The 13,928-nt window shown below is 43.1% G+C and overlaps 1 protein-coding gene across 6 annotated transcripts in view; it reads right to left on the bottom strand.

The window, feature by feature from the left end:
• CYRIA (CYFIP related Rac1 interactor A) overlaps positions 1-13,928 on the bottom strand; it is a 102,536-nt gene that overhangs the window by 26,479 nt on the left and 62,129 nt on the right. For all 6 annotated transcript variants that reach the window (XM_019970672.2, XM_070799106.1, XM_070799110.1 and 3 more), the window contains exon 3: positions 1,292-1,371. In XM_019970672.2, the coding sequence (XP_019826231.1) occupies positions 1,292-1,361 (70 nt within the window). In that variant the 5' untranslated portion in view covers positions 1,362-1,371. The remainder of the gene's footprint in view (positions 1-1,291; positions 1,372-13,928) is intronic.

The following is a 13,928-nucleotide window of genomic DNA, read 5'->3' as shown; positions in this document are numbered from 1 at the left end:
AAACCCAACCAAATTCAACCACGCCCAAACAAATCCAGCCAAACCAAATTAAGTCCAGCCAAACCCAGTCAAATCCCACCAAACCCAACCAAGCCTAACCAAACCAAATCAAACTCAGCCAAACCCAGACAAGCTCAGCCAAACACAACCAAACCCAGCCAAACCTAGCTCAACTCAACCATAACCAACCACACCCAATCAAATCCAGCCGAACTTAGCAAAATAACAAGAACAATAACAAACTGAGTTAAATCACAAGTGAGATCTCTTTAATTGAATATAACTTGCATTAAAAATTTTTTTCAGAATGTATGAGTTTGGGGAATACTTTTCCTTTTTAAGTAGGTATTTAGGCATAACAAAGATTTTAAAAAGATAGCTCCAGAGATCTTTCATAGTTTGGTTTGCTGTGTCTTAGAAAGTTATTCTAGCATTTACTTAGAAAATCTCTGTTAGAAGGTTTAATATATATGCAAGGAAGTTTCAACTTATTTTTAATATGAATACAATACTTGAAACTATAGTTTAAAGCAGATTAAGGTTTGCAACAGATGATGACTACTGGGACAAAGGACATTTAACTGTGCTTGGTATTGTGGAATTGCAATTCACAAGGAGGAGACCACAAGAATAAGTATAGATACATGAGATAAGTTGCTTAAAATGAATGTGTCACTCATTGATAAACATATTCAAACATGAACAATATAAGAAAGAATCTCTGTATGTATTCAGTCATGATTCATAAGCCGTTTTCCCTAATTAAAAGTTTTTGATTTAAAAAAATCTTTCAAATGAAAGCTACATCTCAAAATTCTGAAACAGTTCTGTATTATCGAATAATACACAAAGAGCAGACAGAGATTACTCAAAACTACAAAACCTCTAAGTCTCATTTCTGCTATCTATCACTTTTTCTTTTACATCTAGTGATATTTGTTTTATATTAATCTGTGTAAATTACTATGTATACTATTTTTCTTTGGATTATGACATAATAATTCATGAAAATTATTAGGAAAATACATGATGATGATTGATGTTAGGCTTACAATAACTGCTTCTAAAATCAAAGAAAAGCATAAGCATATTAAAAAGATACTTTTTGTTTTTTTAAAAAAAATAATATATGAAAAGAAAGGAGGAAATGGTCTTTGAAGACTCAGAGAAATGTAGAGAGACATTTGGATGTGGTTTAAGAATTACATAACAATCTTTATAACTCCCCTATCAACAAACTATAAAGAAAGTGAAGCTTTTTCATCATAATCTTTTAATTTTTGGAACTTACTTTCAAAATCCAGGAAAAAATGTGGGTAGTTTTCAATTTCCCTGGTAAGGACTTTGAGCAGGTTTCCCATCCCAGCAAGCCTAGGAGAGGGAACACAAAACCAAACACCATTAGCAGTATAAAAAACATACTTTTTAAAAGCTTAGATATTTTTGAATGATTTGCATAAATACCATTGAACCCCTATAACTACATCAGAAGACCTAATAGAAAGTATTTTTATGCTAGGTGACAAGTGATAACTTAGCAATGAGTTATTGTTCAAAGAATTGGGTAATGGTCATAGGAGGCAGAGTTCAGGTGTATTCTAGAATTTTTTTTTTCCCCTTTCCCTTTCACTAATCCCCAGAATCCTTACAGTTAATATTTAATCCTTGCTTGATTTCTGTCCCATTGGTGTGCGAACATACTATGTCAATGGAAGCAGAATAGTGAGGGCATTATTAAATTACCTATCCAGAAAGGTAAATTTCTCAAAGTTCCCAAGGAAAAGAGTTTAGAAAACAGATTTACACTCCCAGGAATCCCTTTTAGCCTGTACAAGAGGTCCTGTTTCCCAGGTAAGTCAGAGGTTCCTGCGATTTGACATTTCAATAGTTATGAGATTAGTACTTCATGAGTGTAAAAATGAAAAGGTATAACATCCAAAAAGTTATTCTCAATGAAACTGCAGCCTGAGGCATTGGCAACGGTGAATCCACCCTACAGAGAAATACAAATCTGTGACATATCTGCAACCCCAAGCTGAAAGAATAGGGAAATGTAGTCATTATTGATGACAGAGGATGAGAGGGTTGGATGGCATCATTGACTCAATGGACATGAGTTTGAGCAAACTCTGGGAGATGGTGAAGGACAGGGAAGCCTGGCATGCTGCAGTCTATGGGGTCACAGTCAGACACAACCTAGCGACTGAACTGAACTGATTTAAATAAATAGCAACGTGTCTATTGCTCTCAGCTCTAGTCATTAAAACTTCTTCTTCAGGAGGCCATTCTATGTGAATGAATGAATGCCTTCATTCATTTTACATATATCTATGGAGCTGCGAAGAAAGCTGAGCACCGAAGAATTGATGCTTTTGAAGTGTGGTGTTGGAGAAGACTCTTGAGAGTCCCTTGGACTGCAAGGAGATCCAACCAGTCCATTCTGAAGGAGATCAGCCCTGGGTGTTCTTTGGAAGGAATGATGCTAAAGCTGAAACTCCAGTACTTTGGCCACCTCATGGGAAGAGTTGACTCATTGGAAAAGACTCTGATGCTGGGAGGGATTGAGGGCAGGACGAGAAGGGGAGGACAGAGGATGAGATGGCTGAATGGCATCACTGACTCAATGGACATGAGTCTGGGTGAACTCCGGGAGTTGGTGATGGACAGGGAGGCCTGGCATGCTGCGATTCATGGGGTCGCAAAGAGTTGGACACGACTGAGCAACTGAACTGAACTGATGGAGCTGCGATCTCATGCTGGGTGCTGAAGGCATTCCTCTAATTCGTGACTCAGACACCTGAGCTTGTGAGGGATAATGGAGCTCAGGGCTGTAATTTTCTATGCACATGGCTCCTGATAGTGTTTATGTTGCTGTAGGAATTAACAACAAGAACAGAAATGCCACTGTAAGAAAGATGTGGTGAAGGGAGAATAAACAAAAATAAAAATACATAACAAGCAGTTCTCTTGAGGGCAGCTGGTGGTATAATATAGTCTCCATACTCCTCCCTCTGAGAGAATACTCACATCCACTTAGAGATATCACCCAAAGTCACCCATGTCACTAATGTGAAGCTAGAAGAACTTAGGAAGGACTGCTTGCAATCCTACCTGTTTCTTGTTAGCTCTGTTATCCAAGGCAAGGCACTGACTCTCTAAGCCTGTTTTCTCATCTATAAAAAGAGTTTTTGAAACGTATCTATTTCATCAATTCATGGATATTAATGAGGTTAAAGATATAAAATGCCTAGCACAGTGCTTCTAAGAAGTGCTCAAGAAACAATATGTGATAATTACCACTGTCATCATGATGATTATCTTAACGCCTTCAAATACTTACTCAGAATTCTCCTATGGAAGACAAATCAGAGAGGCGTTATGTGGCTCTAGGGAAGAGAACTAGAACCAATGAGGGAATAATGAGGAAGATCTTCATTCAATGTTGTGAAAACATTTCTCACCATTAGGGTTGTCAGACTACTGGGTGATTTGCCCTGTGAAATAGTGAGTTTCCTGTCACTGCTGGTGGTGAAGTAGAAATTAAAAATATTGTGAAAATGAGTTGGGCAGAAGATTGGGAAGTATATATACTTCTTCAACCTTGCCGATCTTGAAGTATATGAATATTTGGGCATGCGTGTGTGTGTGCTAAGTCGCTTCAGTTATGTCCGTCTCTGTGCAACCCTGTGGACTGTAGCCCGCCAGGCTCCTCTGTCCATGGGATTCTCCAGGCAAGAATACTGGAGTGGGGTGCCATGTCCTCCTCCCGGGGATCGAACTTGTGTCTCTTGCATTGACAGGCAGGTTTTTTATCACTAGCGTCACCTGGGCATGTGTGCACGAGCACACAGACACAGAGTAGGAGGCAAACGCCATGCTCGTCTTGTCCAAAAGAATCTTCCCTCTTTTATGTTCTTTCTGTCACTGTTTAATTTTTCCTCCCTTGTCTTGATTTGTGTTTCCTTTTAAGATATTTTTGAGCAAAGCCCTGTGTGAGACAGGTTCTGCCAAATTGAAACTCACAACTAGTGTAGTCCATCCTTATCACTGGGCAGTATTCACAAACCCTCCTGGGTTTCTAGGAAACAATGTGTTTCCAATTTAATGAACAATTCCAACTCAGACCCCAAGGCAAATCTTGCAGGAAGATGATTCTACTGTTTAGTAGCAGCCCCGACTTGCATATAAAATGCCTTAATGGAAGTTAAATATTCTTAATTTCCCTAGTTTTGTGCTATTAACATGTCACAAGAGACCTGAATGAGTTTAGCTTCCTCCTAAAAGTCTGCCTTGTGTAGGATTTTACTGTCAGAGTTCCTGGGTGGGAAATACGTTAAGCCTTTAAAATTAGTAACAGACTGAAACACACATGGAAATACATCCAAATATTAGCCGGCTGCAGAGTGCTATCTGTTCAGAAGGTTACTTAGACTGGTTGGCTGATGTGGTCAAATATCTTGAGACGTGATTCTAACAACAGCCAAGGTCAGTTAACTGGAATTATTCTAGATTTCTAGATGTTGACATCTCAAACAGGAACTGTCTGGAATGATAAAATTGTGGGAACTTATGTAGTGTTATGGAACCTAGAAAACACACATTTCAATACAAACTTCTTGAACAGATACAGAAATAGTTCACCTCCTTCATGGCAAAAAAAAAAAAAAAAAAATGTTCCCCTCCAAGGGGACAAGAACATGCACATTTTATTGAGTGCCCATGGTGTGCCTGGCACTGTGCTTGGAGCTTTCACACACTTAAATTCACTAAAACCTTACACCAACTCTTTGGGTAGCTACAACTGTCTTCATTTGTTGGAAGAAAAAGAGGTTCAGGTGGTTAAGTATATTTCTAAAGATGACAGGAGAGTAAAAGATGGAGTCACATTTGAACTTGAGGGTCTGGGAACCCAATGTTCACATTCTTTTCCCCACAAGAAAGAACCTGGGGCTTCAGACCCCTAGCAGGTCCCTGGCTGAGAACACTGAGAGTCCATGGTCTGCAGAAAGTGTCTGCAGGATAATACAGTACTGTAGGTCTATGCTCCTTTTTCTGGGGACAGAGTCTACAGCTTCTGTTAAGATTCCAAAGCAGCCTATTTCTCACTAGTATTGCTCCACGTACAGGGAAAAACATACTTCTTGAGGAATTCATGCTTTCTTTAGGAAACCATGTCGGGGTGGAGTCTTCCAGAAAAGTTGGCTTCATAGAAGAAGTGAACTCCATCCAGGCATGAAGGACCCTGGGAATCTGTAATGGCACAGAGGAGGCCCCCAGCTGGGGAATGAGGGGTGAGAACAGAACAGCAGACACAATCTGGGTGACTTCCCCAAACAGAAGGCTTATTCCTCAAGGTTTATTTACTTAATACAATTTTGAAATGGATCCTTTCACTTTTTTTTTTTGCAAATTGAAGGAGGGCGTTTCTCTAGTCCCGGTAGGAGCGTTAACAGTGTCTGTTAAGACAGCCCGCATGTCTCTGCCAAGGGAGGCGCTCATGTCTCAGTGGTGATGATTTGGGATGTATACTGGTGTTTTCTATGACTACCTTCTTGGCTCTTAGCTTAAAACCACTTCCATGGGAGTTGGCTCATAGGCTGCTCAGTAGAAAATGATGATTTTCCTAAAGAAGTCGTCTTCTGCTAACACTTCAGTTCCAAAAATGAGAAGAGAAGCAAAACATGCACACAGACACCACACATACACACACACACGTGCAATTATTTTTTTGTCCTAGTTATAACTCTGCTCTTGTTTGGAAGAAAAAAATAAATAAACAATAGGATTAGCTGTATTTCCAGAGTGTAAAACCAAATAAAATCAACCACAGGTGATTTTTTAAAAAAATAGGGCCATCTCTGGTGAGGAAATTTGTTTTCTAGAAGTAAGACATAGCAAAACTCAAGGGCAGGGCATGGGCATTGTGAATTCTGACTTTTGCCTGTGTACACCAACATTTCAATGCCTGATTTTCATGATTAGAGAACAAGCACTTAGAAAATTTCTTTTGTAGCTACAACTATTGCAAAGGAGTATTTCTAAGCCAATACCACCTTTCATCAATAAAGAACAGAAAGTGAGAAAAAACAGAGAAACAGCCCTACATGGTTTTATTTGCTAGTATTTTTCTTAAGGTCTAAGATGGTAAAGACTCAATGCCTCTACTAGAGACATGGGTTTTCTTAGCATTTTGAGTGAGACAATAGCTTCCAGCAGCTACAAATTTTTCAGCATCCCTGGTACAAAAATTTAAGAAATCAAAGACTTAGATTCTTTTACCTATAACTCCATAGTTTGGAGATTAAGTTCTGTTGAGCCTAATATTTTTCTGTAACATAATTATTAATATATAGTGAAAGTGAAAGTATTAGTTGCTCAGTCATGTCTGACTCTGCGACCCCATGACCTGTAGGCCACCACGTGCTTCTGTCCATGGGATTCTTCAGGTGAGAATATTGGAGTGAGTTGCCATGTCCTCCTCCAGGAGATCTTCCCAACCCAGGGATAGAACCCAAGTCTTCTGCATTATAGGCAGATTCTTTACCAGTCTGAACCAACATAAGCCCCAGACAAATCACAAATACACAATGACATTTATTTATATAACATCATATCTTTGTCAAAGATGTTTCTGGACTCATTTATTCTCAACATGAACACGTGTCAAAAGCAGGGAAGGTGATATTGGACCCATTTTACAGACAAGAACTTGTGGATCAGGTACAATAAATGTCCTTTTCAGTCATCCAGATGGAAGTCCCAAACGTCATCAGAACACATTCCACATTAGAACTGGGGCCACCTTTTTAAAGCTCTTGTTTTAAGAAGCAGTACTTGCCCCAGGACATTAGTTCAAAGAAGGTTCAGAAGACAGGTTTCCTGACTATCACTCTCTTGCTCTGTCCACTAATGCAAAAAGTAAATGGGACATCAAGTTCCTTTTTTTAAAGACATTAAAATATAAGGTGCAGTGTGTCGCTGCCCCTGGAGAGTTTCTGCTCCACGGTAGTAGGGTCTCCCCAGAACATGCTAAACAGCTACTAAACAAGGACATCTCCACCGGTGATTCATTGCATTGGACACACTTCTCTCCTTCCTTGTCTCAGTTCAGATCAGTTCAGTTCAGTCCCTCGGTAGTGTCCGACTCTTTGCGACCCCATGAATCTCAGCACGCCAGGCCTCCCTGTCCATCACCAACTCCCGGAGTGCACCCAGACTCACGTCCATCGAGTCAGTGATTCCATCCAGCCATCTCATCCTCTGTCGTCCTCTTCTCCTCCTGCCCCCGATCCCTCCCAGCATCAGAGTCTTTTCCAATGAGTCAACTCTTTGCATGAGGTGGCCAAAGATTATCCTAATTCAGACCCCCAGCAGAGCTTGTCTGCACTCTACAGAGAGCCCCCAGACTGATCCTCTTAATTCCAGTCTTATCTCTCGCCCATTCATTTCCAGCTTTCTAAACACAAATCTGACAGTGTTCCTTCCTTGCTTAATATACTTCCAAGACTCTGCAGGACCCGCAGGATACAAGGCATGCAAATGGGTGCATTGGGTCCAGAAAACCTGGCCCCCAGCCTCTGCCGGCTCCTCTGTCTCTTCTCTTCCTCTGGGCCAGTGGGCCCAGCACTCATCACACCCTGCACTTCTCAAAAGCAGCCTGCCTTTGTTGCCTCAGGGCCCTCGCTCACATTGCTCCTTCTGTTTACAATTAGAATGACAGCTAACATTTTAAAATGATCTGCAGGCCATAGCAATGAGAGCTTTTCATGTATTATCATATTTTAATTTTCACAACCACCATATGAGGAAGCAACTGTTATTATCCCAACTTTAGGGATACAGAAATAATCTTGGAGATTTAAAAAGTCTCTCAAGCCCCAGAGTCATAGAACTGAGTCTGGACTCCAATTTCATCTGACCTCTAAGCACTGGCCCTCGACCACGGCCTCCCCGGAATTTCCTTTCAAGTATGAGTTTGGAAATAAGGGCCTTCAGAAGCAACCGCCTAAGTCTTCCCTCCTCTTCAACTCCAGTTCAAAGAAAACAAAACCCACTCCCTTGGGTGAGCTCTGCTTCTCTTTGCTCACCTAACATGCTGTTTTTACTGTGTCACACGGCCTACAGTGTGGATGGTAATTACACACTTTCTCCCCAGCTCTGAATGTAAAGCCTTCTTGGGCAGGGCTGATTTTACGCCTCTTTGTATGCCCAGCACTTAGCACTAGGCATCAACACACAGTGATCACTGGCAAGAAATCCTTAAGATGGTTCTGTCCAGTGATTCCCAAGCAAAATGAGGAATACAAGCTACACCATGAATCCTGCAGAAAGCTGAAGTTATGCAAACAACTCTAGGCTATAGTGTTTTAATTTACTTTATAAGATGATAGAGATAGTTACATCCTAAATCCCCAAAGTTTATTTTGAAATTTTACTGGTTTATGAAATTCTAAAGACTAGAGGTCGTTAACCTGGTCAATTACTCAGCCCAGCTGGGGAGCTGAGCTGCTGGTCTCTGCTCTGAGGCTGGTACCTCCAGGGGCATCCTGCGACCTGCCTTACTTATTTTTACCAGAAGTCTGACCTCCTAACTTCAATGAAGCCTCGAGATTTCCCCACCAGGGTGGTGGAAAGAAGTCCAGTTCTGGCTTTCGGAGTGTTTCTGGTGACTGGATGTGATTTTAGGAGGGCTATTAAGACAATTTGCTCTTCAACCTGATCAGTGAGGTTCACAGTTGGCGAAATCTTGACAGCAGCCAGGGTGGCAGCTGATGCCAGTGACAGAAGAGGTCTGCAGGCTTCCCACACCACCCCCCAAAAGTGAGTGACCCCTCTGGCTTATCTCCCGTGAACCATCCAGGGAGCCATCTGGGAGGGGAGAGTACAACCCCAATACATCAACTATTCACACAACTCGGATATACTTTCTCCTAGTGATCACATAATCCCATCGTACACCATTTATACTCCTTGACTGTTTTGAATGATAAGCAAAACTGGTTGACCATCAGCCTATAATATATCAGATACAAAATAGGTGGCTTAAAAAACTACTTCTCAACCAAGGGAAAGGTACATTTCTTAAATGTTAGAAGCACCTGTTTTTCTGGGAGGGAAAAATGTACCAATGGAATGCATGGAAGTAGTTCAGCCTATAAATTCCAGGAGCCTGAATCTGCTAAACCAGGTTAGCGATTTTAGATAGCTGGGCTGGGCTGGAATTCCCCGCCCCAGCTGCCACTTCTGCAATGAATTTGTAACGTTCTCTGTTCCATTGCCGAATGTGGTGCCAAGAATCCAACAGATGATTTCATTCCAAGACGAAGGAGGGAAACTAGAGTGAGTCTATTAAGCACTTTCATCTGACAATAAAAATGAGTTAATGGCTAAAATGTGTTTTTGAAACGTTTTAACACCACAAGTAATGGCACTCAAATGGGAAAATGCCTTGAATATTCTCATCCATCATTAATACCACGGTGTCCCTCAAAAGGGCTGGGCGTTCCCAGCGGAATATAAGCTGCTAGAGTCGAGTTGTAAGGCAATCCATGGGAATTCTCCAAAAAAATACCCAGAGACCATTACGGAGCAGAACGATTAAGCGCAGGTTTAAAATAGTCCTTTCAATATCTGAGTTCAGTTTTCTAAAATAGACTATTACCTCATCAGAGCTAATTTCCCCATAAACATCAATATTACAGCAGCAAAAAATCTCCAAGAAATGAGGGCAAAATTAGATTCTTTTTTAGGGAATGAAAGTCAATGTGTTCCCCTCTGCCCCAATTTCCAGTACTAGTGAATGTGGAAACAATCAACCTGCTTCATTATGGACCAGCCCACCACTGGGGCATCGTTAGTGAATTTGTTCCCTTCCACTTGTGAAATCAAGAACCTGGTGATGGGGAGACTGCTGGATGAGCTTTCCCCTTTCCTAGAAAGAAGGCTGACAGTCATAACCCGCTCAGTAGTAGCAGTGTTAGTTGTTTGGTCGTGTCAGACTCTTTATAACCCCAAAGACTGTAGCCCACCCGGCTTCTCTGTCCACTGGATTCTCCAGGCAAGAATACTGGAGTGGGTTGCCATTTCCTTCTCAAGGGGATCTTCCTGATCCAGGGATCGAACCTGGGTCTCCTGGATTGCAGGCAGATTCTTTACCATCTGAATCACCAGGGAAGCCCACCCAGGTCACTTCCCAATTTCAAAGGGACAGTGACCCCTGTAGCAGCCCAGGGCCCTGAGCTCTAGCCTTGGAAATGCCTTCCATGGACTGAGGGGTGTTGGGAAAGCTATATATTCCCTTTCTCAAATGGCTTTGCTTCAGTTCTAGAACTCAAAAGGGAACTCGGGGAAGTTGCCCAAAGTTTGGGCTGCTCTAACGGGCAAATGACTTAGATTAAACAGACTTGAGTTTCTCTTGGATTACAGATCTCCTTTTCCCAGAATTGCTTCTCAGGTACTTAAACTGACAGAAGCCAGGCTCCTGCTGCTTGGAGCTGGGGCTGAGAACAAGTCTTGCCCTGCGTGCCGTTGGCCAAGCCCTGCTCCCTGAGATGCTGGAGGACCTCCTTGCACCACCTTATCTCTGAGTGGTCCGTCTGCAGTCTCCTCTTGCTCCATCTAACCTTTCAGTGTCTGTCTCCAATGATCGTCCTTTACACCTTTTCTCCTGCTCCCAGGTGAAACCCCCTGGACTGTGATTTTCATTCATACGCAGAAGACTTCTCAACCTTTAGCCCCAAACTGGACCTCCCTCCTCAACTCCAGGCCAGTAACTCTAAGGGAATATCCTGCAAGCGTAGCAATTTGGGAAAGGCCCTGATATCCTTAAGTTCTGCTCTTTCCAAATGTCCTCCTCCTTCCTTATTCAAAGAAACACCTCACTGCCTAATGAATTATGAGCCAACAACCCAAGTGTCCCCGAGATTTCTGCATCCGCTGCCCCCCTCAAACCAAACTCTATCCAGGTACTTTCCACATTGACCCGAACCCTGACACTTTTCTAAGGCCTTCTCCTGGTGCAATCTTTGGTCATCATCTTTGGTCACTATCTCAGGCTCTCTCTTGTCTTCCCTCAACCCAACACCAGATACCCCAAGCACCTCAGATTACATAGCAGACTCTGTGCCCATTACAGGAAATGTCTTGTGTAAAATGCACATTGGTGAATTAAATCTCTTCTATTTCTGCAATCTGACAATCCAGCCTAAAAAAAAAAAAAAAAAAGGCTTTCCCGAAAAGGCTTTCCCGCAGCCCCAGTCCCTATCTGGCTGGCTCTCATGTCATAGGCAGCTGGTCCACACATCTGTGCCTGAGGTCTCTTTGCCTCCATACTTCACTGTCAGGGGGTAAAACATGACCTCTCAAATGAGGGCACTGTCAGGCATGGGGCTCATAGATGGGGGTCCTTCTGGGAAGTGAAAGCCCCCTGAAGACTCCTACCCTCCCAGAGTCAGGGACTGACCTGATTCGTAAGGCTAGGGTATCAGATCCTGAACTTTCTTAAATGGAGGTTGACCTGTGCACCAAAGGAGACTTTGGAGTTGACTCGAACGTCAAAGCATTAGGGGCATTACCTCCCAGTTCAAATTTATTGGGGGGTTTTATAGTTTGTAGTGTTGTTCAGTCGTGTCTAACTCTTTGCCACCCTATGGACTATAGCCCACCAGGCTCCCCTGTCCCTGGGATTTTCCAGGCAAGAATATTAGGGTGGGTTGCCATTTCCTTTTCCAGGGGATCTCCCCAGAGATTGAACCTGGGTCTCCTGTGTCTCCTGTGTTAGAGGCAGACTATTCACTGAGGCATCGGGGAAGCCCAGGGTTGGGGAGAGAGGATGTCAAAAATTACAGAAGTACCAACAAGTCAACAAAAGCCATTTCATATACTGAAAACCTGAAGAACTGGAAGCCAAGGAAGGGCTGGTGTGATCCATCACATCTCAAACTCATCCTAAGGGCCGAAAACCTCCTTTGAAATCTCAGAGGCTGGAGGGGCTCTGCTTTGGTCTCCAGTTTCTGAAAGGAGCAAGTGCCTTGATTTCACAGTACCCTTCATTGCAAACCCAAGTAAAGTTTTAAAATAAAATCCTTCATTTGAAACCCAAGCAAGGTGTGAAGACCATCACTGTAAGCTGGGACAGGAAAGGTTGGGTGGGGTAGGGGTGGGGTGTGCTGAGTTCCCAAAGACAGATCCTCTCCTACAGGGAGCTGCTTCTCAAGGTGACACCCTGGCCAGGAGGGATACCAGGTAGCCAGGTGAAAGGAGAAAAGCACTTCAGTGTAAGCACTTCCCAAGCTGACTGTCAGAGTTAGATGGGTCCAATTTTTCACCTGGTACTGAAACCTGATCTGAATCGCTCTTTCAAGTTTCAGCTCCTCGGAACATTCTACTTTTGTCACATCAGAACACAGATGGTGCCCAGAGCTCTGGCCTCGTTCTTGCTTCTGTTTTTTTGGCTCATGTTGCTTCCTTTGCCTGTTAAGTCTTCCCCTCCCCTCAGCCTGTGGAGGTTCTATCTTTCAAGGTCCAAATCAAACATTTCCTCCCAGAAACCTCCTCCCTGACCTCCTGGCCTTGCTGTGAATTCTTTCAAGGGCTGTGTCTTCTTCATCTTCAGAATGTTACGCCATTCCTCCTAGTCCACTCCTCTCCCCCTTCACCCCTCCCCACCCAAACTCCAAGCAGGGGTCGGGCACACAGCCTCTGTACTGATGGCTACTGAAACAGAATGGGAGTTTCCATAGGAGTCACTGCATATCTACAACCATATGATTGTCAGCTGCACACAAGACCAACAGAGGAATTGTTGTTCAGTCGCTCAGCCATGTCTGACTCTTTGTGACCCCACAGACTGCAGCAGCACGCCAGGCTTCCCTGTCCTTCAGTTTCCTGGAGCTTGCTCAAACTCAAGGCCATTGAGTCGATGATGCCATCCAACCATCTCGTCCTCTGTCATCCCCTTCCCAAACAGTAAAGAATCTGTCTACAATGCAGGAGACCTGGGTTCAACCCCTGGGTCAGGAAGATCCCCTGGAGAACGAAATGGCAACACACTCCAATATTCTTGTCTAGAGAATCCCATGGACAGAGGAGCCTGGTATGCTTCAGTCCATAAGGTCCATGGGGTCGCAAAGGGTCAGACACGACTAGGTGACTAACAGAGGAATAGGTGGAAGAAAATAAGCATTTCCCAAAACAGAGATACTATGGGAGGCTCAACTCTGTTGTCTTATGATCACAGATGACTTTGAGAATCTGATGAAAAGCAGCTTTCTTAGAAAAACGCACCTATGCTCAGACCTACATGTTTCTTCACGTGATACCAGGAAGTACAACACACATACTGACACTCAAGAGTAGAACTCTCTCATTTATTTTAAAATCGCCGATTCCATCATATGGGCGGCCAGGCCAGGAGACAGTTCCAAGTGCGTGGACAGTGGGCCACGCTGAAAAACAAAAGGAGTCCTTTAGTGGCAACTGCACAGACTGTGGAGACTTTGGGCAAGTCCTGTACTCTTCTGTTTTGGGGGACTCTCTTTTGTTTGCTTATTTTTAAAATATGTATTTATTTAGGCTACACCAGGTCTTCAGTGCTGCATGAGGACTCTAGTTCTCTGACCAAGGGATTGAACCTGGGCCCCACCTCCATTGGGAGCACAAAGTCTTAGCCACTGGACCACCAAGGAAGTCCTAGGTTTTCGACTCTTTTGAATCTGAGCTTTTCTCATCTGTAAAATGCACATCATAATAGTTCCCAAGCAGTGTCGTTACTGAGTGAGATAATGTACAGAAAGCAACGAGAAAGCATCCGGCATGCAGCTAGCCTCCAGCAACAAATGGTCGTTTTCTGCAACTCCTGTCTCGCATATGAAAAAAACCGCAACCACAATGCAAACAAGTCATTTCCCTTTTAGCCATAAATTCTGCAC

The sequence above is a fragment of the Bos indicus genome, chromosome 11, assembly GCF_029378745.1.
Source record: "Bos indicus isolate NIAB-ARS_2022 breed Sahiwal x Tharparkar chromosome 11, NIAB-ARS_B.indTharparkar_mat_pri_1.0, whole genome shotgun sequence".
Classification (NCBI taxonomy): Eukaryota; Metazoa; Chordata; class Mammalia; order Artiodactyla; family Bovidae; genus Bos; species Bos indicus.
The sequence above is the reverse complement of the archived record's forward strand: the minus strand, read 5'-3'. Positions and strand labels throughout refer to the sequence as shown.